Here is a 25,698-nt window from a genome sequence, read left to right on the forward strand (position 1 = left end):
TAGGCTACAAATCGTAGCCTATAATAATAATATAATAAGCAGAGGAGGTACAGTCTCTTGGAAAACGGTTGGTAAAACCTCAAACTAGTCAGATATTTATATGTCTATGATCGTTTTTACAGTCCACTTATGAGAGGCGACGTTGACGTACGATTCGTCGGCCTCAAGAATGTCCGCCATGTTTGTAGTTCTTTCTATTTTTTTGTGCATCCACTAGGTAGGAATAATGAATAAACGCGTGGGCAATTTTACCTGCGGTACGAGGATGGATATAGTCTTATTAACCGAAATTATTTAATTTCGTTTGTTAGCTTCAGAACGAAACGAATAATATTGAAGGTCTGTCAGAGAAGAGGCGGCTTTGGAGTTGTAGAGTAAGATGACCCGGAAATGTAACCTACATGACCCATGAACTCGGTGTATACGGTAATGTGCAGTTCACGTTTGCGTAGAAAGCTATTGTTGCAGCATTTTTTTCTAAAACTATAAGCGACGTTGAATGGAAATGAGAGGTTAAAATAATCGCAAATATCACAAATGACTCTATGCCCATTTGGAAGTAAAAAGACGAAACAATCGCTCGCTAAGAAGCTCACAGTCGCATTGGGGGATAATCGCTCGTTCAGTAGTTCCGTAAAGCAGGTAAGAGACACGATCGTTAACACCCTAAACTACAGAATACAATTGCCCTGAGCTGCTTTCACTTAGATTGTTAAAAAATTCCCCAAAATTATTGGCAAAACTGGCATTAGCATTAGCAGCTACAAACCTGATGTAGCATGAAAATATAAATTCATATATAACGGACGCTCAGTTGATTTTGAATGATTCTGGAGGTGTCGGCAGTGAAAGACATTGCGTTCATTTTGACCTAATTGAACCTAATGCTTCAGTGAGAAGCTTCAACAGAAGAGACTGCTATCTTCAATTTAAACCTGACAGTACATCACTTACAGTCTGTTAGAAAACAGTATGTTAATAAGGGGTTTATAATGTGCATGTCTGTATTTTAGAAATGGAGTCCCAGCAGGAAGTGAACCCTGTATTCCTGCAGCAGCTCAGAGAGTTGGACATACCCGAGGAGGCAGCCAAACAGGTACACTGCATTTTACACATACCTGCTTACAGTGAATGAGCTGGCAGTGCATTTGCAGTACTGGTTGACTCTAAAAATATTTTGAGCAGCCGAACAGTTTGTATACTGGACTCTGACTTACCTTCTGTGGTAGAAGAAGCTGATGTACATAAAATATGAATGTAATGTCATGATTGCTGTCTTTTGTAGTGAGATGCTTTTATTGATTTGTTCCAGGCACTCTTACACACACAGAATGTGTCTGCAGAGGAGGCTGCAATGTATTACTTCAACAAACTGGAGAACGAGGTACGTGCATACAGACAGACATTGTTTAAAGCGATAGTTCACCCTAAAATGAAAATTCTGTCAATAATTACTCACCCTCAATTCGTTCCAAACCCGCAAGACTCTTGTTCATCTTCGGAACGCAAATTAAGATCTTTTTGATGAAATCAAATATCTGTCCATTGACAGCTACGCAACTGACACGTTGACGCTTCAAAAAGTTCATAAAGAGATCATAAAACTAGTCCATATGAATTGAGTGGTTTGGTCCAAAATTTTCGGAAGAGACACAATCACTTTATATGATGAACAGAGTTTATTCACTATCCCTTTAAAGTACTTTACATTGAATACAGATTTGTCTGTAGGACTGCACAAATTTGACAAAATCATAACTGTAAACCATTTCCCTCATTATTGTGATTATTAATGTTGATTAATTGAATCTACTGTAAAATACTTTTGTTTTAAAGAAACCTCATGGTAGATTCATTATGTACTATATATATATACATACATAAACAAGCATATATCTGTTTGTTTGAGTTAACAGCTAATTTATAAATCAGTAGTGATGTTGTATTTATGACCGTGTCATTCATTAAAGTTTTGGGATTGTCTCACATGGTGTGTGCTACAATTTATTTTCCACAACAATATTTTAAATTTTCATAGGCTAATATATCTCCTCTTGTAATGACAAATCTGCTTGTTTTCAAATGTTTTATTTACAGAAACTAGGTTTAACTAGGTGTGACAGTTCATTATGAACAACTTGTTCACAATGAACTGAATAAGAATAGTATAAGAAATTTGTAATAATAAAAAAAAAAGAATCACAATTTATCTTATAAAGGGTTTTAAACCTTTGCATAGCTAGAAGAATCCCATATATTCATTATGGAAAAAAAATCCATGGTGGTTTAAGATTTTATTCCCTGGTCTAGAATTCACACGTCATATATCCAGCTTTCCAAGACTGGGGGCGCTATGAGAGTAAAATAAAGAAAAAACAGTTGTTAAGGGGACAAATCTTGATCTTGATTTTTAGTTGTTTCAGCTTCTTTTAAAGCATATTTTGCCTAATTTTAAGTCATTTTCGCCTGGTTTTACAGACAGGGCTTAGATTAAGTCAGGATTAGGCCCTAGTTAATTTATTTTTACTGCATTTAAGTAGCTTTTATAAAAAAACATTACTGGTGTGCATCTTGAGACAAAACAATGGCAATTACATATTTTAAGATATGTCAGTGCAAGTTGCTTTCAGTTAAAACAACTCAAACATGAATTTTAGTCTGGGACTTATGCCTTGTCTGTAAAACCGGGGGTTTAAGTCTTAAATCTGGTGGGGCCCCTAGTTGAGAACCACTTATTTAGTGTGTTTAATCCTGCACTTAAATACTATTGCTTTGTCTGAAACTGCAGCATTAAAAACAAAAGTTTTATTTAAATAGTGAATAGAAAGAATATATAGGCCTACAGAAAGTGAGCAGAGCACTCTCTTTATAATAACTGGAGCTATTAATAATCAGTGAAGTTGTCTACACTACATAATACATCTCTTATTTACATTCTGTCTACAATTTGTTATAATGAGAGCATTTGCAAGAGTGCAGAACTCAAGCTCAAGCTGAACTAAATTTTGACATTTTGAGCAAATACCGTCATTGCAGGGACTTATTTAAACATCTCTGATTGGCAATTGTATTACTCCACTGACTCACTGGGTACAGTTCTCAACATTGCAAAACATTTTTATAAATAGACACTTTTGTCTCAATAGGGATAGATCTAAATAGAGTGCTATGTAATCAAGGCAGCCATGATCAATCAATTACTATTATTTATTTTTTTAATTGTGTAACCCTATTTTTTTTTTTTTTTTTTTATTTACAGGAAGAGGGTGATGAGGATCTGATGTTCAAAATGGTTTTTGTTGTAAATATGGAGCTGTCCATGGGTGTCGGGAAGGTAGATATTATTTTAACAATTTTCAAATTTACAACACACTATAGAGATGAATGAGATAGAGGGTGTGTGTTTTTTTATGTGTGTGGGTGTGTTTGAGTTTTCCTCTGTTTTGTGATCTCATGTATCAGGAGGGTGTTCCCTCTCATGACTCATGAATTATGTGAAAATCTAACAATGCAATATTGTACTCTTTGTACCAATCGTAGTGACATTTTTGCACAAAGAGGTCATATTCTATTTTTGGAGCGGCAGATTTAAAATTGCTTAACAAATAAATAACAAATCAACTACTTTTGTCAAGCTATGTAAAATAACATGTGTTAAAAAATACAATGCAATGTTTTAAATAATTATTAGATGATTATAATTAACTAAAACATAATTAACATCTCCAAAATGTGTTTTTGGGTTTCATGACCCTTTCAATTTGTCCTCAGTTATCAATCAACACCTTTCCATTTCCTCAGTGATTGCAGAATACCTCTTTTGAAATTCAAAGCAGACATTTTAGTTTGTCTTATGTTTATTTATTATTGAAGCTTGTTTCTGCCACAAATGTGTTTTAAAATGTGATCCTGCAATATTATCTCATTTTAGTTTATAATTATGACTTCTTATCTCATAAAATTGAAAAACATTCTTATAATGATGACTTAACATCTCATAATAATGAGAAAGATGTGTATTGCTCCAAAGCAGGACAACACAAATATTTGTGCAATGAAAAATGATTGATGCTAGAGTTTAGGTCTCGTGCACAGGTGGTTTTACACCCTTTAAAAGGGCTTCTATACTTGATTCTATTGTAAATCTAGTCAACTTTTGGATTTCAATTAATAGTATTTGTTAGAGAACAATGTCCTGTGTATGGTCCGTTTATTTCAATAGAATTGAGATGAGCAATGTGTCTATAGGTGGCGGCGCAGGTGGGTCATGCTGCAGTGGGTTTGTATCAGGCTTTGCAGGAGAAAAACAGCTGGAGGGAAATGGCCTGGAGATGGGACCATGCTGGGTAAGAGATGCCAATGTTGTCTCATCCTTCTACCTTAGCCTGATTCCTGAATACATTACTAGTCAAACATTGCAATAATTACACATTTGTTAGTGTTTTTGAAAGAAGTCTCTTATGCTTACCAAGGCTGCATTTATTTGATCAAAAATACAGTAAAAACATTAATATTGTGAAATATTATTACAGTTTAAAATAACTTATTTCTATTTTAATTTTTAAAGTGTAATTTATTCTCATGATGGCAAAACTGAATTTCAATACTCCAGTGTCACATAATCCTTCACAAATCATTCTAATATGTTAATTTGGCACATCCCTTATTATTATTATGAATGTTGAAAACCCTCGGCAGCCAACCTTGATGGGTAGGCAGCAGGTCTTCCATCCTCTCCTACGCCATTCACCTGCCAACTCCTCATACTTGGCCCTCTTCCGTTCAAACGCCTCTTCCATTTGGTCTTCCCAGGGCACAGTCAATTCCAGTTGGAACATCTGCCTTGATGATTCTGAAAGAAGGACCATGTCAGGCCTAAGTGTGGTTGTGGTGATGGTTTCTGGGAATTTGAGCTACCTTCCCAGGTCGACCTTTAGCTGCCAGTCCCACGCTGTTGCCAGAAGTCTTCCTGCTGGGTTCCTGCTCCGTGGTGGTTTCTCTCCTGCCTTGACAAATGCGATTGAGCGCTCTGCTGGTGCCTGCTGAGAGAGATCCCGGTGCTGATGGCTTCTGCAATGACCCCTAGCACCTGGTCGTGGTGCCACCAATAACATCCCTCCCCCAGGACTTTAGGGCAGCAGCTTAATATGTGCTCCTGGGATCGTCATTTTTGGCATGGGGGCATGCAGGGGTGTCTATCAGGCCCCAGGAGAAGAGGTTGGTTGGGCTGGGGAGGACATCGTAGATTGATTGGATAGGGAACTGGATCCGGTGTGACTTCACTTTCCACAACTCAGACCATGAGATCTTTTGGTCCATCACCTGTTCCCATCGAGTCCACGGCCCTTGTTGTCGGATCCCCCCATCCTGCTGATGCGTTTTTCCTCTACTCCTGCTTTGATTTCTTCATAGGCCAGTTGACGCCTGTCCTTTTCTGAGCCTTGTTGCATCACGGTCTTTGGATACAGCCAAGCCCTGCACGTCCTGATGCCACTGTCCCCACTAGCACACTGTGCTGCAGACGCACTTCAGCCTGGTCGACTGCCTCCTGGGCCCTCCACTTCCTTCACCTCTGTGCCAGCTGAGGAGACTTAGATGTCAGTGGACTCTCTGTACAGCAGCACCTATCTTGCTCGGGAAACCATGAACTCCTCCGACAGGCTGCTGAAGGGAAGTTGTAGCTTGTTCTTACTACCGAACAAGGCTATGCTGCTGATGTTACGAGGGAGACCCAACCACCTACGCAGAGAGAGGCTGATCTTCCTCTCTTGAAGGTAGTTAGGGGGACATCATAAACCAGCAGTGGCCAGAGGAGTTGCGGCAGGATGCCACGCTGGAAAATCCAAGCTTTAAACTTTCCTGACAGCCCTGACTTGTCCACTGCTGCAATCAAGGTGTGCAGCTCTTTTCCGGTTTAATGAAGTGTGGCTGTGTCCCTAAGTGTGCTGTTAAAGACTTTTCCCAGCGTCTTAACTGGCTTCTCTGTGATTGATGGAATTTGGATTCCCTCCAGTGAGAAACAGAACTTGTCGGTTACGTTTCCCTTCCTCACCACAAGGGATCGGGACTTGGCTGTTTAAAAGTCCATTCGGGCCCAGCTGTTGAGGCGTTCGAGGCCATGGAGGATCCATCTGCATCCTGTTACGGATGTTGTGGTCACCGTCAGAGCAGCTCTGATGGGGGGCTGACGCACACCTGACCAGATGAGTGGACCTCTGCATTCCTCCTCTGCTGACTTAACTAGCATATTCATGGCTAAGGCGAACAAAATCACTGAGAGTGCACCTTGTGATTATTCCTTTCTCCAGCCTATGAAATCCAGATGCTGTTGATCCAGAGGCGAGACTCAAAATAAAGCAGTTATAATAGTTCAGAATGAGGTCCCTGAACTTGTCTGGAACATGGTGTCGAATCAGTGAGGTTTCCACCAGCTTGTGCGGGATTGACCTGTACGCATCAGATGGAGTAATGGTTGCTGAAAATGCTTTGCCATCACAGAAATTAATTAAAATTTGAAATAGAAAACTGTTATTTTAGATTGTAATAATATTTCACAGTATTACAGTTTTTACTGGATTCAAATAAATGCAACCCTTTTGAACACAAGAGACTTCTTTCAAAAGCATAAAAAACATTTATTTTATGTGTATACACAAAGTTTTTTGACTGGTAGTCCATTGGCTACCGGATGGCTATCTGTTTTGTTCAATGGGTCATGAAATGGATTTGTCATTAAATGGCTACTGTTACGATTGGCTAACATCATTGCATAGAAAACAATATCAATGCCCACTCACTATAGCACGTGAGTAAGGGTAGGGACACACCAAACCGACGCCAAAGAACTAGCGCTGATGAAAGCCAACTGTGCTTGAATACACCAAAAGGACTACAGGCGACTGTCAACTAGCACGTGCGTTCTGAGCCAGCGTGTAAAAGCGTTTATTCCACTCCACTCATGTTATTATGAAAATATTCGCGCAGTGGAATGCTCAGGTAAGATGATGTAAAATTAGAACAACATTCTGTCTGTGCCGTCATGACTTCTTTATTGCTCGCTTTCATCAGTTTTGCATGTATTCTCGTGGACTGACTCGTTTGCTAAACTGAACAGCCAATCAGAGTTTTACTCGTTTACTGGTGGTTTTGATATGCAGCTGCTGTCAGATTCAATAAAGCTGACATTGTGCCTTGTTTACAAAACAAAACAAAACAACAGACAGCGTCAGTTATTATATAATGGGTTGTATTTGCTTTTGACGCTCGTAACTGGTGCAGGCAAGTGTTAGCTGTTAAAGGAGACATATCATGCTTTTAAATTGTTCCTTTTTACATATAAATCATACATTTGTAGTCTATATAAAGCGGAACTGCAATGCTTGGGTCTGAATTCCTCATTATTATAGCTCCACAAGCCCCCTTTCTACCCCTTTTCTGATGTGCGTTTGAGAGCAACTCGTTTTGGTGCGGTCTCTTTAAATACAATTGAGACACTTCATACCCCGCCCCCTCTCCAGGTTGCAGAGGTTCAACTCCACCCCGTTCGGCCATTTTTGTAGTCTGATAGCAGAGATAGGATTATCTAGCGGCACAGAAACTTTTTATTCACACGTTATTAACAAAATGTCAACAACGGAAGACTTGTCCAGCCAGCCTTACATGTTCGAGCCAGAGTCGGAGCCGGAGCGAGATGAAAATGAAGACGACGAACCTGCAGAACAACGTCTTCATATGGATGTATCGCAATGGTGTGTTACTGTATTTATACATGAAACTTTGGTCTTCCGACCTTTTACCACCGTGTCGATTTATTTTGATTAATATGTGCGAGGGAGAGAGAGCAAGACAGCGTCTAGTTTGGAGACGGTGAAGTCTTGTTTACACTTTCGCCTGACTCTGAGAGAGAGTGTGCGCGCGCGACCGGGTCTCTCTCTCTGCTCGTTCTTTCAGTTGAACATGCGCCACAAGCGCGGCAGTTCATCTACATTAGACGGTGTAATGAAGCGTGTGGGTTACTACATCCAACAACCGAACATTTTAACTTACCCTCTCGTAACTTCTGCATCTTTTAGCTTGGACTACAAAATTGCAGCGAGAAATAATAATGGCGGATTGCTCGAAGTGTTGGGCTGGAAGTCAATGTCCTTATTTGGCAGTTCCGCTGCAAATACTGTGGCGTTATAGTTCAGAAAACGTCATAGATAACAGAAAAATCGGAACAGGTTGAAAAATATGACCAAAACAGAATATAAAGATATCAACGAAGCACCTGAAGAGAATAATTTAATCTTTTCTGTACTTCTAAACACTCCAAATATACAACAAAATGCATTTAAGGGCTAAAAAAGTGCATTTAGCATGATATGTCCCCTTTAAGTGACTGAACACCACTGGGTGGAGTCAATGTCTTGCTCTGGAGGCAGGCTATATGTGTGATGTCACAAATCCCACAATATCCAAACAAGCCTTTTTTAAGGCTTTATTGAGGAGAATGGTTTAAGCTATGAACTTGAAGGATGTTTTAATGGTACAAGGGCACTTATATGTCAAAAGATCAAGGCAAGTTTAATTTTTCCTGTCATGACTGCTTTAAAATGGATTAATTTACACTTGGCCACATCTCTGCAAAACAATTATAAATCTTATCTTCAATTCCCGTGCTATATGAAAATGTATGTAATGTATTTGTATGTTTTTGTGGCTGTTTAGATCTAAGAAGATTGTGTTACAAGGCACTAACATGGCACACCTGTTGGAATTGCAGGCTCTTGCTATGAGCCTCAGTCTTCCTACAAAGCTGGTACAGGACGCTGGACACACACAGGTTAGCGACACATGCCAACATGCATGACAATTGTGGTCATTGTTTACTGTGGCAAAAGGTGGGACTGTACTATTCTTTTCTCTATCAAGTTTCCAACCTAAAATAGTATATACAAGTAATAGAGACACTACATTTGTTCTTGGGTTATGGTTGTATATGCTAATTTCTTACATGTATTTGACAAAAAAAAGGAAAATATATGGAGAGGAAGCTGTATGACAGGAAGATGCATTTTGTCTGATGCAATTTTGTGAGACTATATTGATTAAGCCTGGAATTGATTTTTGGATTGTGTTTGTGTGTTCAGGTGGAGCCGGGTTCATGCACTGTGCTTGCCATCATAGGAGAAGAGGAGATGGTGAATAACGTCACAGGCAGCCTGAAACTGCTGTAACGCTGAGGGAAAACTCTTCAAGTGTAGATGTGTGATGTACCACAGAAAGAACAGGGGTCAGCGTTTGCCCACAGTAGCATGGTTCTCAAGATAAAGGTGCACTCAGTAATTTTTTGTTTATGTTGTGATGACTTATACTGACAGCTAGCGACGTGAATGCATCTTCACGCAAAAGCAAACATTTTCTGTTACTGATACCTAGGGGTGGGCGATATACCGCTATACCGGTAGAAATATTTGTCAACCAGTATAACTATTTGAGTATTGTTTCTATTGTGGTTATGCCAGTGTGTCCTGCAGGGCTGAATCTCTAGTACTACGATTAAAAAAAAACAACAACTATGTTTTACACTAATTGTGAATGTGAGTTGGTTGCAATGTCAAAAGGAAGTGTATTACAAAATGATACTGACTTGTCATTGGGAGCTGCACACAAAAACATACATACAGTGTGGTATAGTCAGATTCACAAACAAATTATTCAAATAAGCTGCTGCTTTTAATAAATCACTCAACAAAACTCACATATATTTAAGAGTTACCATTTTGTATATTTGTAACATTAACATGCGCAAGCCTACAAAAGCATTAAAGAACATCTCTTATGCGTTTACATGACCACATAAGCAACCCAGGTATGTTAAACCACTTTCACTTAAACCCTTGTGAAAAGCGATCACACTGAGTAATTTACTTTAGGAATTGAGTTTGAAAAATTTAAACTAAATTCTGTTGGGTAATTTGTATTTAGTCAGTTTTTAGTCAGCATTGACATGGAAGGTTATTCAAAATGTGAAATGGAGATGAGGCTTCAAAAACATAAAAACATTATCATCCTTAGCTAAAAAGAGAAAAGCCTCATTGCTTGCAGTGAAAACATTATTTTCTAAATCTAAATTCATCAAATTTGTGACAGATCTACCATTAATTAGTTTTTGAGGTTAGACTTTATTTCGATGGTCCATTTCAGACATTCTACTAATTATAAGTAACTTTGCAACTATATGTCAACTAACTTTCACTAGAGTATTAGTAGACTGTTAGGTTAGTAGAATAAGTTGGCACGTACTTGCAAAGTTACTTATAGTCAGTAGAATGTCTGTTGGAAACCATAAAAAAAAAGTGTTAGCAGAGAGTCTACTACTACTCTGAGAGTTAGTTGACATGTAGCTGCAAAGTTAGAAGAATGTCTGAAGTGGACAAATGAAATGGTTACCGAATAAAATTTAGTCTAGATATTGTTATATTTTTTGCTTGTATCGCCCACCCCTATCAATACCTATGTAGAAATACATGTCAAGCAAAAGGGAGGTGGATTACTGAGATAACATGAGTAGCATTCGACTGATAATGCGACTCAACATGAGGTGACCCACTCTATGTAAAATAAAACAGCTTTTATTAAGCTACTAAAATTATTGTAGTCTTCATCTTATGTGAGTGTATGTGATTAGAACATAGTTTCAGTATTACAATTAATTTATTTTGTTTAACTTTTTATGGAAGGAAGAAATTACTGAGTGAACCTGTGGGGGGAAAAGTAAAACCTACCTAAATAGTTTAACAACAACAGACATGTTCAAATCATTGCATTTTTAAAGCTTTTAAATTAAGTGAGAAGACAACTAATTGATATTATCAACAGGTCCCTGAATTTCTATAGAGCTAAAAAAAAATTCTTTAAAAAGGAGAGTTGTCAATTAAATAGCAGTGTATAAAAATGTACAATGAATTATAATCACATTTAAGTGTTATACTTAAAGGGATAGTTCACCCAAAAATGAAAATGTTGTCATCATTTACTCACCCTTGTGGTGTTCCAAACCTGTATGAATTTCTTTCTTCTGTTGAACACAAAAGAAGATATTTTAAAGAATGTCGGTTACCAAACAGTTGACGGTAGCCATTGACTTCCATGGTATGTTTTTCCTACTATGGAAGTTAATGGGTGCTGTCAGCTGTCTGGTTACAACAATCTTTAAAATATATTATTTTATGTTCAGCAGAAGAAAGATATTCATACTTGTTTGGAACAAAATGAGGGTGAGTAAATGATGACAAAATTTCCGTTTGTGGGTGACTTATACCTTTAATGTGCCTGTAGAACCCAATGTTTTAATGATTGTGAAATCAAATAGCCATTGTCAAAGTATAATGTATAACATGTTTCTTCTTTTTTTATTGTGTGAATGTTATTTTTTATTGTTTACAATTAAACGTACCCAATCCCTTTGTGATGATAAAATCTGCCTGTGTGTAGCTATTTATGTAAATATGTTAGCTTGAATACTGAAACAGTATTATATTTAAAGGCTATTACTATAACATACTATGTTATTATACATATCATACTGTTAAACATATTTGGAGCCAAGCACCAATTCCTCTGGATCCTTGGGTGATGCATGTTATCAATTTAGATTTCTGACATTATTACCATATTCTTCTCACAGGTTTTGTCCAATCTTCACATAAATTACATGCACGTTTCTTTCTCTCTTTTTTCTGTAGTTCCCCATACTAGGTGGAATTTGACAATTTGGTGTGCATCCTCAGAATGTCTTTTTGTTTATGTGTATCAACTTTTGTTAAGCTTGGGGTCATCAGTCTTGACGTTTCTATTTCTAGTAACATTTCAAGTAACCAGCTTAAACAAGACAATCTACTGATTCAGATGATACATGTTTAATCATTTACATCTATTACAATGATAAAAACAGTTTAAATCAAATGTATCATTGTATCATTTTTTTCTGAGTGAAATTAGGTACAAGGCTTTTTTTTTTTTTTAACAATGCGGACATATTAGATCCATCATGTTTTTGTGTGACCCACAAAGTCAGTTGATTTACTTGTTTAAAATCCATCTACTCTTACTTCATGGAAGAGTTTAGTGGTAATTGGATACTCTGCTTAGTAGGAGCAGTATGTTATTTGAGTAGATTAAAGTAGAATCCAGACATTATTTATCGTGCTGCTACTATATAGTTGGGATGTAGGCATATTCGGACACAGGGAGTGACTTCCTGTTGCAGTAGATGGTATAAATATTAGGTGAGACACTCATCCTAAACACTCCATCCATAGTGATTTTATGTGATTTTAATCATATAAGAGAAATCATGTCTCTTGCATAGAACAGCAACATTAAACTGGCTTTCTGGCACCACTTAATGTGCCTACCCATGTAATGATTGCAAACATTGAGATTGGTCAGTATTTCAATTACTGGCAATGAAGAACAAGAGACAACCATTAAAATTATATTCCTTGATTCGTTGCCGCAAAGTATCTTTGTGACAATGTGAGTTAATTGTGTTGGTCATTTTTACTTGTAATGATTTCAGCAGAGCCGGACAGTAACGGAGTACATTTACTTGAGTACAGTACTTAAGTACAATTTTGAGGGACCTGTACTTTACTCGAGTATCATTTTTGGGGAGTACTCATGACTTTACTCAAGTACATTTGAGAGGCAAATATTGTACTCTTTACTCCACTACATTTCTATCCATAACCGTGAGTACCCGTTACTTCTTCTAAAAAAAAAGAAAAATCTCAGAAATCCTCATTTTGTTGTTTCCCTCTCAAACGTGATTGGATTGCGCAGACGCCACTGATTGGGACAGCCTATCAGCAATCACCTTCAGCTTTCCTCCAAAGTCAACTCCATGGTCAGATTTAGATAAGAGACGAAAGAAGGGATGAAGAGGCAGCAGGTCCATCCCGGGAATGTGCCAACCCGTGGCCCCACCTCGCCAGACTATTTACATTTTCTGAACAAGTTAATGGGCCCTATCTTGCACCCAGTGCAATTGACTTTGTACACCGACGTATGTATCATTCCTATTTCTCACCCGCGCACAGCGGACTTTTCCCTCCACAGACACACGTCGGTAAACTAGAAAATATACTTTCGCTTCTCGGGGGCGGTTCAGCGAAAAGAGGAGGCGTGTTCCGGCGCAAACGTTCCCTGGTGCTATTTTGCAGGTTTAGAAAACAATTCCGCCACTGACCAGGAGAAACCTAGTCTAAAGTCAGTGGCGCGTTGCGCAAGTTATTCAGATGCTATTTTAAGGGCGCATGCTTGGCCATAATCAATGTAGCATGTGCACAACGCACATACACTTTGATTCTCTCATCTACACACAGCAGCAGTTTTCATTTTTGCAAATCATACATTATTACAATAGATAGATAGATAGATTATTATAAAAGCATATAGCTTACACATTTGCCCAAATTATTATACGCCTGTTTAACCGAAGCTTATTTGGGTGTGTTTCTCCATCCCCAATGTCACTTCTCTGTCTTTTACGGCCCTGACGAGAAACGTCGGTCTCCTCGGCTGTGAACCGCTCCTGGTGTGCGTCTGGCAAATCCGCCTTTATAATAGCAATCCGCCATGGAACAAGCGCGCCTGCTCTTAAAGGGAATGTGAGATGACGCTCTGATTGGTTTATTTCACGTTACGCCCAAACCACACCTATGAGTAATGAAGCTACTTCAGACCAACCCATTTTAGATTTGCGTCGGGCGCAAGAGTCATTTATCCCGCCGGGAAAATAGCAACAGCGCCCAAGACCCGCCCACAAAGTTACTTGCGTTTTATGCTTGATACTTGCGTTTCAGATCGTTAAAACAGGGCCCAATGATAGTTTTCGCTTCAAGTGTTTGCTGTGTTTACCAATGTAAGCACTGTGGCAGTAGTAATGCAATATTTAGAAAATGTACTCTTGTACTCTTGATACTCAAGTACTTTTAAAAACAAGTACTTCAGTACTTTTACTTAAGTAGACATCTGACTGTAGTACTTTTACTTGTACTTGAGTAAAATTTAGCAAGGGGTATCTGTACTTTTACTCAAGTAATGAAGCTGTGTACTCTGTCCGCCTCTGGATTTCAGCAGCCTAACACAATTTTTGATAATTTGCTTTTCCCAAAATTATTTTAGTTGAGAGTGTAGACATTGAATGCAGACTCAAAATTCAACTAATTTATTTTTTAAATATCACAATGCGGTAACAGTAATAGAAACAACTAGTGGCCACAGAACTTACTTGTGCATGACATATGTGCTCAAGTCCATTGCAATTCACATTTTACACTATAGTGTCAAATTCTGTGCATTTCTTAAACCTTTCTAATGGCTTAGGATAATACCGTAATAAGAAAAACAACCACTTTCCACTCGTTCAAAAGAACGTTTTCAGTAATTTGCAACATCTCAAAAATGTGTTTTAGGGTTTTGTACACTACCTTGTACGTATGCAAACTTAGCATGTAATACCATAAATATATATTTGCTCATTTCATTTAAACAGATTCAAAGGTATATAATAATGGTTAATTACTTTGTTACAGTACAAGCATCAAAATGGGCTGAGAAACATACAGAAAACGAGAGTCGGCTTGTCCCAGACAGACATGGAAATTAAACTACTTCAAGTAGAAATGAATGCACAGAAATATATAATGTCAGTTGCTGTCCTCTGAAGTTGCCTCATATTATTGCATTGACCTACACTTTTAGATGGGTAGTTTGGGGATTTCTAAAATTATTTTAAATAATTATGATTAAAAAGTATTTTAAACCCACAGTATTAATTAAAAAAAATCAAATATAAAAAATAATACAAAAAAAACCTCCGATAGATTGACGCTTACAATATTGACAAACGTATTAACTTAGTATAGCACATCTAAAGGTAAATGTACTTATGTTGCGACAGGAGACGTTTTCATTTTTGCTAATTATGGTTACAATACAAAGTCGGTGAAGACGATGTGAGCTGGTTAAGAGACTGCCCTGACATTAGCTACGAATAAATTGTGTAACTTTAAAAATAAATGTATATTCTTTAGGTAATGGAACTACGCTTTTGTAGAAACGCTGTCCAACACTGCGGAGGGCGTGCAAGCATCATCACGCTTTCTCTACACAGGATCGGCTCGAGCCTTCTTTATTAGTTCTAAAATATTCTACAGCGGCATTAAAACTCAAGAGTGTGAATTTTTTTTTTTTTATAACCCGTTGTCACTTATTCCTTAAATTAACGTTTTAGTCATTGCAGCGAAAATCGCATTTACAACCAACCATTACAGTTGGAGTGATTTAAATGGTTTTTCGGTCTTCTACGCGTCTTTTTTATTATTATTTTGGCCCATGCCATGTTTGGTCCCCTTGTCTTTGTCTTTTTAAAATAGTGGACCACAGTTATCCAACTAGGTTAATATTTTGGATAGAATGTAATCCTGCACCAAATCAAACGTCCAGTCCAAACCGGTTCCCTCATATATTCCACGCAGACAGTATTGTTGACGCTCTAGTATCGCGGTCCCTGCGAAAGCGCCCATGAGACCCCGTGCAGCTACAGTTGTTTAACGCAACACTCTTATTCCTTTTTACACGGATAAAAGAACAATAATAATCCCTTATATGAAAGACCATTAAACTCCACGGCTTGTGTATTTAGTAACACAACATCTTTTCCCAAATCCAGAGTCACATCTTTCGAAAGTATCCAGTTTAATTCGGTGTTCGTCTTCGAAATCTATATCACCTGCAGCCCTTCAACGCCATCTCACGCTGCAGAATGCTGACTAGAGAAGTGAGGCACCTCCAAAAAAACAAGGTTCGGCCTCTTTTTCGTCTACGACAACATTAAACTCCGCAACGATCCAACAGCATATTCGCGTTCCTGTTTGTTACCCCGATTGACACATTCCTGCCCTATAGCGTACCAGAGGGCGCGAGCTAAAGCTGAAAGTCCGCCTTCATAATGAACCCCTGCTCCGCTGTGAAGGAGACCCTGTGTTATGGTTGTGTGTAGGCTTCGCTGGGAGCCGCGGTTGATGCCGGTGTAGAGAGGGGGATGGGCAATACTGCAAATGTAAAGGACATGAGATTGAATCACAGCCTTGAATCACCAAGTGCTGTACATACCCATATAAATATCGACTATAATTTTGTAAAATAACATTGTACATTGATGTATGCTTTAGCAATTCAAAGTGAACATTTGAAGACCGCACTATGTCTTAAATGGGAGAAAATGTGAAACTTTCAACTCTTGCGTAAGGGACACTGAGAAGTTTGGAAGATAGCCTGAGAGCCTCGCGGTCTACAGTTCACAGGAAACACCGAGGTTGCAAGAGAAGGCCTCCTGTTCTGCCTCGCATTGATGTTGGATTTTTTGAAAACACAAAATACCTTTAATAGGCTATTGAATTTCAATTACGTTGGGAGGACGCTGTAGGTAAGGTATTTTGTTATTTCAATGAAGGTTTTGATGGCAAATAGCTTATGTTTTTTTATGAACTAGGCAAAGTTGATGCAGAAGTTGGGAGCTCAGTTTATCAGCTCTTGTTTATCAACATGAATTGTAGCTTTCCTCTTTCAACTCTTCTTGGTTGAATGTTTCTGCTGTCACATTAATTAATCAAATCCCCCAAAATGTATGATGTAACACCGTGTTGGTTGGTCTGCATGTTAGCTTGATGTAACTAACGTTAGCTATAATCACAATCACACTTTGCCAACAACCTCGTGCTAAGAGCTGTTTTTTTTGGCTGTAAACATTCAGTGATCGGCCTATTGTTATGCTGCATTTCTTACCCTTTGCACCTATATCACATTAATAGCATTCGTGCCACTCAACATAATGAATTATCAAAGTCAGCAAAGGTATCATTTTAGTTAGCCGTTAGCTTAGCTGAGAGAGGCTGTCTTAAAAGCTAATACGATTTAAATGCATTTAAGTGGTAAAAACCAAAGGATCTTTATTTTTAAATAAGAGGAGAGATTATTGAAGTGGGTTTCGTGGCAGAAACTGAGACTCTGGGCATTTTAGTGTTAGTTGACTTCTTGAGTTAATCAAGTTTATATGTGAAAACAGACATGATGGTAGAGTTTGTATTTACAACATTCGTGCTTGTCAGAATCGAATTTGAAAAGACTCAGTTTTCCGAAAACATTGGACATTATGTATTCGGATGCTTAACTGTATTGCTTAGCAACTTGGAGGTACTTTGTTAGACTCACAGTGGATTTATTTTCTGTCTGTTCAAAAATAAGATAGTTTGTCGGGATAAGCAGATATCCTGTTGGGCACTGCTCTCTGATCCTCTAACGTTACATCTATATTTTTGATATAGCCTGCTTCCATCTCGTTGACTATGAGATAACTTTTGATGTATTTATAATTTCTTAATCTGGTCTATGTGTTTTCTTTGGGAAACGAATATAATGCGAACCCCAAGAACCGTGACTTGCTTTTCTCATTCTTCACCTCCGCCTCCCCCATCAACCAACCCCCAACTCGAGCCATGAGAAATGGGTGGTATTTCTAAGGGGAACTCGCCTTTCCTTTTTTAGCCTCCATTTTTATTTCAACAACAAGTGAGTGGAAACGACAAGGAAGAGAAGGCGACTGAGAGTGATTGGAACTGAACCATATTCCCTCTCTCTATATACATTTATATAGTTTTTGGGTGACAGTTTTCGATGCCCTACAAATAAGTAACATTTGCTGTTCTGTTCTTTCCAGCGTGTAAAATGAACCTCGAGGAAACGCCTGCTGTTGTGGCAAGGCCGCGTACTCCATACTCAGGGTTACTTTTGCATATATACGCAAACATTGCATTATTTTAGCGTTCCTCTGGCTGTGTGCTGACCTTTCTGTCTGTTCACTGATAAATTTGATATCATCAGGAGTTCAGGACCCTGAACAAAGAGTGTCCATAACAGTGCCTGATAGAATTCACACATCATTGAAATGTTATGCTATTTGCATGGACTGTGTCAGGTAAAACAACTGTAAATGAAACCGTATAAGGGAAGACCTGGTGGACATATGTTTTTGTTGTTGTTGTCGTCATTAATGCTGTTCGAATGAACAGTTAAATAGCTTCAGTAAAAATAATGACTGGCCATGTATCTACAAATTTTTTTTTATTTTCCAAATCAAACAGCTGTATATACGTATTTGGATCTGCTTTTAAAAAGTTAGAAAGGAAATGTCTTTTTTTGTAGTTCCTGAAGAGCTTCCTGGCAACTGCAAGTGTGTGATTGGGCTTGTCCGACATTTTCCAAGTATGTTTTCAGGTTTTATTTTCGTCCGCCTTGAACTGTGAAACCTGATCTTTCTGTGACTCACCCGACTAGTTATCTAAAGTCAACGTGTGTCTTTGTCCAGAGACAAAGGACATGCTTGGAAAATCTTAATTTTTAGCAGATTCGAAAATAAAATAAATGCCCTGATGCATATTAGTATCAAACTACTGGTTACCTTTTATCCTAATATATGAATTTAGAGAAACTGTACCACAAATCGAAACATGGCAAATATGCAAAGCATTTTTCTGGATCAAAACCGTTCTGTTCTGTCCTCATTGTTTTGTTATTTAGTTTTGTTTGTACATCTATTTATATGTAATACCCTTTATTACCAATGTTAAATATTGTGACTTTATTAAATACTTTTTAATCTTGAAGATTCCAGCTTTTAAGTCATTTTATGACATAGCCTACAGCGTTTTTAATAGAAAATGATGCATGATTCAATGAATGCACTGTTGTGATGCTTTTTCACGTATATAATTGATATACTCAGGCCAAATGTAATTTACTATGATTATTATATTTGCATTTTAGGGACTTTTTTTAGTTAACTGGTAGGACAGTCTGTTTCTTTCAAATCAATGTTTGGGTGATACCTTAGCTCTTATCTTTAGAGTCTAGACAACATGATGGGTGATTTCTAATCCTAAACCCGTGCATGAACACAACATAGCTCATTGTGATCAATGCTTTTTTAAAAAGGATATTTGAAATCTTTCTTTTTGTATTAATGAAAAAACAAATACATTTAACTGTAGAAAATACATAGAGAAAATAGTGTTTGTGTGTAGCTTTGTGGGTTCTTACCTCTTGTTCTCTTATATGGGGCTAAAAAATTGTTGCCAAGATGCCTGCTCCTCTTCTGCTTCGTGATTGGATGGTTTCAGAGAGCCTCAGCCAATCAGATGCGTTGGAGTGTTGTTGCTCTCTCTCTCTCTCTCTCTCTCTCTCTCTCTCTCTCTCTCTCTCTCTCTCTCTCTCTCTCTCTCTCTCTCTCTCTCTCTCTCTCTCTCTCTCTCTCTCTCTCTCTCTCTCTCTCTCTCTCTCTCTCTCTCTCTCTTCTCTCCCCTCCCTAACCAGTGCTTTGGAGCAACTAACAGCACAGTCTTAAAACAGCTTTTAGTAGCATAAACAATGTTTTCTACTGAAAGGGAGCAGAACATAATGCAGTATCCAAATGCTCTGTCAGTCAAGGTTCTCTAGCCTCTTGTTTCTATGCGCCCTGTGCGGCCATTTTATCTCTGGAACAATTTTCCAGGTATTTGGTAAGGGTGGGTCAGTCATCTTGAAAACAAGCTGTCAGAGAATTTAGTTAAATTAAACACAATTTTTACACCGATCTGGTGGTCGGTCTTTATAGGATACAGCAGGATTTGTTTTTGTGATCGAATCATTTACACATTGTTGGCAGAAATGTACGTGGCCACAATCCAATGCTTCTTGATGCATCCCAGTCAACAGAAAGACCACCTACTCCCCTGTCAATCAGCTTTTGTGCTAAAAAAACCTCTTTCACTTTGTTGGGTATGTGTGACTTTAAAAACAATAGCAGTTGTCCTATTGGATTTGAAAATTGGATTTTAAAAGTCATGACGTCATAGGATATTTCCAGTATTCCTGATATCAGGGTATTTCCTGCATTTGAATTTTTTAGCCTTCACCATGTTTAGTCATGTCCTGTTTTGTGCATTTATAGGACTGATACTGGCAGTAAACGGTTGTAAGAATATTATCTTCCAGATGAGCAAGACATTTGTCTTTCCCTTTTGGGGAAAGTGAAACTGAATTCCCTCCATGTTAGCTAACAAGCACAAAATTAAAATAAATATGTGAGATACATTCTGGTAGTCTGGGACTAGTTTTCCTTAGCGTTTAACTAACATTTTTGCATTTGTATCCTTAAAAAGTCATGCATTATTTCCATTTTGAATAAAGAAGCAGGCACAATACACATTTTGTTCCATTGACAAGTGAATGTGCCAAACTGGAAACACAAGCTCATGCAAAAAGTTTTGCATTTCGCTGCGTTCCAAAGTTCAAGTTTGGTGAACTCTGACCTGCGAATTCGCATTACGTGAAGTCGTGTGACCAGTAGATTGTTTAATTTTACATTTTGAATGTATTACTATTTATTATATGTTGAATTAATGTTTATAAAAAGACGCAGCAGAGTGCGACGTCATATCACAACTGTTACAGCTTCCGTAGAAATTTAATGTGCTCAGTCTAGTGTGACCGCGGCTTAACCCTTAAAGACCTAGAACATTTTTGGAGCACCTGACTCGCCTGTTCTTTTCTTTGTTTTACTAACCCATTATAGCAGTCAGCATCAAGTGCCATATATCAAAAAAGGAGAACTTGAAGTTTCAATCTAGCTCATTTAAATTTCCAATTTTACATGTATTTTGTCTTAGAATGGATGAATATACCAGATTTAAGAAAAACAGCAGCACATTTTTTTTTTGGTGTGATTTTGTTTACTCAACTCAAACAAAACCTCCTGAAGTTTGGATTTTTTCCTTTAGAAAGTTTTACTTGGATATTTTTGCTTCAGTGTATGTGTGTGTACATTCAATCTGAACATGAACAAACACAAATAGTTCAGCAAGTAGTGTAAATAATTGTCAGAATTGTCTTGTGCAACAAAAATACAAACCATGCAAATGATTTTCACAAACTAGGCCTATATAAACTTGGGTTTCTTTGATGAATCAATGCTGATCAAAACTTGATGACGCAATCACATTTGCTACGAGCCTCTGAATGTCCAAAAGCGAAAAACCCGATATCATCAAAAGTTGCGAATCTTCTCTTTAAAGGTGCACTGTGTAATTTTGAGCGGCATCTAGTGGTGAGGTTGCGAATTGCAACCAACAGAAGTTATGGTGGCCGACAGGAAAAGACGTTGTCGTCTGAGACAGCAGAGAGTAGCCAGTTAAGCATTGAGGTTTCTTTACAAATAAATGAAGAAATTAGACTAGTCAAACGATATGTTATTGCGAATTTTATTGTTACTTGTTTATCATTGTGTCAGTGTTTTATTCGCTGACTTTAGCTAGCTTCTTTGCATGAAGAACAACATAGTGACAAAACGCGTCTGTTTAGGGCTCCTGTAGAAACATGTCGGCGCATTTCAATGTAAGGGGACCTGCGGTGTATGTAGATAGAAATGGCTCATTCTAAGGTAATAAAAACATAACGGTTCATTAAGTAAGGTCTTTATACACCACTGAAAACATGGTTATGTATATGATATTGCATTTCTGTCAACATATCCTCCTAAATATTACACAATGCACCTTTAAAGGACTTTTTAAAGCATAGGCCTACAGATTGGATTAGCGCAGGGGTTCTCAAACTATCTGGAGATAGGGACCCCTCATAGGGCAGAAAAAATTCCAAGGACCCCCTCATAACCGCAACACAAATGTAATAGCTAAATGTAATAGCTAAATAGCTAAAGAGAAAGATGGGATAGGGGCAGGGGCGTTTCTAGGTTTTAAAAACATCAGGGGCTGAGCCTGAAACATTAGGGGCTGGGGTGGGTTACAAGATAACATGATTCGATACAGATAATAATGTATATTGTAGGTCTATACAGGGGACAGCCACACCAGCCCACATTACCCCACAGACATGCGCATTGAAATGTGAGGTAGTTAGGGGGGTTCGGGGGCATGCTCCCCCGAGAAAATTAGGATTTCTCGGACCTACATATGTGCATTTTAAGGTGTTTGAAGGCCCCCAAAAACTGGATAACAATAGCTTTAAAAGCATGTCAGTGGGCAGTAGCATAAATTATCAAGCAGATAACAGATTCTTAAACATGAGAATGAGAATAAATGTTGAAATGAATGGTCCACACTACAAAATGGAAATTGAGAATGTTTCTTCTTATTGTTGACAATACACAATCACATATTCCAAACAGGAATGGCCTTAAATGAGAAATCTTTTAAGGATTATTTTGCATATAGATGTTACATTTCAATCAAGTGCAATCTTTTGTTTGTTTATTTTATAAATATATATCTATACTTATATTTTGCTTATAGTTTCTGTAATTAGCAAAGAACATCTGTGTTTAATAGGAATACATTGTAATAATGTTAATCAAGCTGACTAAATCACGACTGTGCAGCAGTTCACACTCACAATAAAAATACAATATAATTGAAAACAAAGACAAGCTCATTATACAAAGGAAATAATACAGATCTAGACAAATTGGGTTGCTTATAGTTAAAAGAATGTCAAGAACGATCATTTAGGCTAGATGTATTTTTCACATTTTTGGTCACAAAATATTTTTTTTATGACACGAGTCAGTTTTGATGACTTTGCAATATTGATAAAATGTTAGAATATTAATAATGAAAAATTACGCAGTTTTAATCTCCCTTTTGGTTATTTCAATACTTAATTGACGACAGAACACGACGTACATGCTCGTAGTTTCTTTTGCGTGATACAGGGCGCGCTGCATTTGCGCTTGATATTGAAGAGTGCGCACTGCGAGCACACGGCTGATACGACAGGAAAGCTTTACTGACATATAGCAGCAAAGCCAAAGCACAATGAAATAAGGCGACTTATGATTTCGGGGGTTTACATAGGCTATTGTCGAGTTTCATTTTTGTCAGTCAACTTTTCAAAAAACATTCGGGGCTGAAGCCCCGGCAAAATCGTTAACGCATGTGCTGAGGGGGTGCTAGATCATTGACGGGGGGGGGGGGGGGGGGTATATACACACTATTAATAAATGAGCTAAACTTGGCCACTAAATATTTAATATTCAATTATTCTAATGATCACAAAGTTTAAATTTTATTAAATTGAACAAGCGCAACATTCAGCATTCAATCAAATATTCTAAAAGATGTATTAATTAATAATAATGTTATAATATGTGTGCGTACAACAAGCAAGATGTGCGTTTGTAAATCCGGTGGCGCGTGCATTGATTTTTATTACAGTGTCGGCTGCAAAGATGAAGTTGACGATCGCCGTAGTGAACGCGCCCGTAGAGAGAAATGCACATCATGGATTACATAATCAGAGAGTAGCCTAGCCTTTTTGTTTTCGTTTTGAATTATTTCGTTTAAAGACATTTCAAGCTTTGTGTATTTGATGTATTTCTCATGTCTGTGTGAGGCATACGCTGAGTTTCGTTAAGTTAGGATGAGATGCGCTCCAGTTCACGTGCAGTGCAAGAGACCGCGCGGGCGCCTCCATGATTATTGTTTGTTATATTTGCATCTTATTCATTAAAAACAATCAATTGGTTGATGAAAAATGTATTAAAATTAAGATACAATTTATACAAAACGAAATTCACTTTAAAGAAAGGCTTTCTACAAAACAAAACTTAATGAAGTGGTCAAATCATGTCTAACCCGCTCCATGTCTCTCGATATATTGCGCATACTATCTTACTCGTGCTGTTGCACTTTTCATAAATCAACATAAACGAAACAAAATAACATCATAATATTTGAACAAATATGAAACTAAATGTTGGCCTACAGACTCTCTGCAAATTGCTGCACATTCATTTAATTCTGAATTTTTCACAAACAAGTTGAAAGGCATTTGATCAAATCAAGTTCACGGATAATTGTGCGTGCATTTATTAATCATTATGATACTAAAATCATAACAAAGTTATCAGATGAGCCCAGAATATGAACGCAACGTTCAACGCAACAAATGCATACACGTTAAGCATTTTCCTCCCATAGAAAACCATTATAAGAACGCTTAATGTGGCTTAATGCAGATAAGAATGTCCCCTTATTATGGCGAAATTACGAGATATTATGTCGAAATAACGACTTTTACAGATTGACGTAATACAACAGAGTTTCTATTGGCCCAAAGTTAAAGCGGGGGAGTGCTGATGAACACAATGCGCCTGTTTAATTGGCTTTTATTCATTCTTTAGCTGTGAGACGTGAAGTTAAAACCTGAGGGAAATGTTTTGGTAGATTGACGTAATGTAAAAGCCGAATGTTCATTGGTCTAACGTTACACGCGCGGGAGTAATGAATGAAGATGGGCCCTGCACTTTCTCCGGGTATGTTTATATTTTATAGCGAACTTTCCACGGACCCCCAGGCAGTGCGCCACGGACCCCTAGGGGTCCGCGGACCCCACTTTGAGAACCACTGGATTAGCGGTTCAAGAGTTATTAAACATTTAAGAACAATTGTTATTTTTAGTCGCTGGCGGCTGGATAGGTCTTTAGACCATTTGGTTGGGTGTTTGCAAACAGTGATTTTTGTTTTTGTGTGTGGGTGGAGCCTATCTGGACTGGTGGCAGAAAATGACAGTTCTGCAGTTGCAATGTATGGAAGCCACGGAAGAGGAGTAAAAAAAGCTAATTTCGAGTTTATATCTTACAATTCTGACTTATTGCTTCTCACAATTCTGAAGAAAAATCAGAATTTCTTGTCTTGTCTTACGGTCTTTTTTCTCTCCAGAATTATGAGATTTATCCCACAATTCTGACTTTTTATTCCTCAGATTTGTATTGTAAACTTGCAGTTGTGAGTTATAAAGTCTGAATTGGGAGATACTCGCAATTACGAGTAAAAAGTCAGAATTTGGAGTTGTTAGGTTTGAATGTTACCTATGTAAAATGGTTTAATTGTATTATTTCATGCTGTAACTGTATGGCTAAATCATAATTTATTTTTGTTCACATCAAATTCATGCTTTAATAGTAGGCAATCACCCCGTCTGTCCGTTTAATGGTCTGCAATAGGGCTGATATCACGATATCAAAATATCACGACATGCATATCGCAACGGCTTCCAATAACTGGGGTCATGAAGAAAAGACAAAGAGAAGATCACTCACTGCTCTTGGCTAAATAAGTTTTGTAGCTTTAATAAGAATCTGTATATATTTAATTCATACAGTGAAAACTAAAGTGTTTTATTTTTTACATTTGATTATTCAGTTTCTGTTGTTAAATAACTCTAATGTAGGATAACCTGAAACCCTAAACCCTGTGGTTTACACTGATGTTAAAATAACACTTCTTATGCTATGTTTTAGGGTTGTTTTACTGTCTAAAAAAGAATGTGAAACACGTATTTTGATTATATAATTTTAAATCTATTTTAAAGATAATTTAAGTATATTACAATTCAAGCATTATCATATCGAATATCGCATTATTTAATGAGTTAACGCATATCGCATTTTTCTTCAATATCGTGCAGCCCTAGTCTGCAACCAAAAACGTTTGAGTTTAGCTTCAAATGGGGTCTTTAATGATTTTCTTTTAAAATGAAGACCATCTGTTTTTGCATTCCGATTCTGACATCCAAAGGCACAACAATACAATTATT

At 37.6% G+C, this 25,698-nt stretch overlaps 3 protein-coding genes across 10 annotated transcripts in view; 2 read left to right on the plus strand and 1 right to left on the minus strand.

Moving 5' to 3' along the window:
- Positions 1–25,698, minus strand: part of thumpd3 (THUMP domain containing 3) — a 200,770-nt gene that overhangs the window by 100,176 nt on the left and 74,896 nt on the right. The gene's annotated exons all lie outside the window — the stretch shown is intronic.
- On the plus strand, positions 286–10,731 carry LOC307165575 (putative peptidyl-tRNA hydrolase 2). The gene is made up of 7 exons (XM_079883328.1): positions 286–642; positions 1,014–1,096; positions 1,313–1,384; positions 3,260–3,334; positions 4,249–4,346; positions 8,710–8,824; positions 9,132–10,731. The coding sequence occupies exons 2-7, from the start codon at positions 1,016–1,018 to the stop codon at positions 9,216–9,218; spliced, it is 528 nt and encodes a 175-aa protein (XP_079739454.1). The 5' UTR covers positions 286–642; positions 1,014–1,015; the 3' UTR covers positions 9,219–10,731.
- Positions 16,035–25,698, plus strand: part of setd5 (SET domain containing 5) — a 113,881-nt gene continuing 104,217 nt past the window's right edge. For all 8 annotated transcript variants that reach the window (XM_079883283.1, XM_079883284.1, XM_079883287.1 and 5 more), the window contains exon 1: positions 16,035–16,477. The gene's annotated coding sequence lies outside the window, so the exon portion shown is untranslated. The remainder of the gene's footprint in view (positions 16,478–25,698) is intronic.

This window comes from Squalius cephalus, assembly GCF_949319135.1.
Source record: "Squalius cephalus genome assembly, chromosome: 10".
Lineage (NCBI taxonomy): Eukaryota > Metazoa > Chordata > Actinopteri > Cypriniformes > Leuciscidae > Squalius > Squalius cephalus.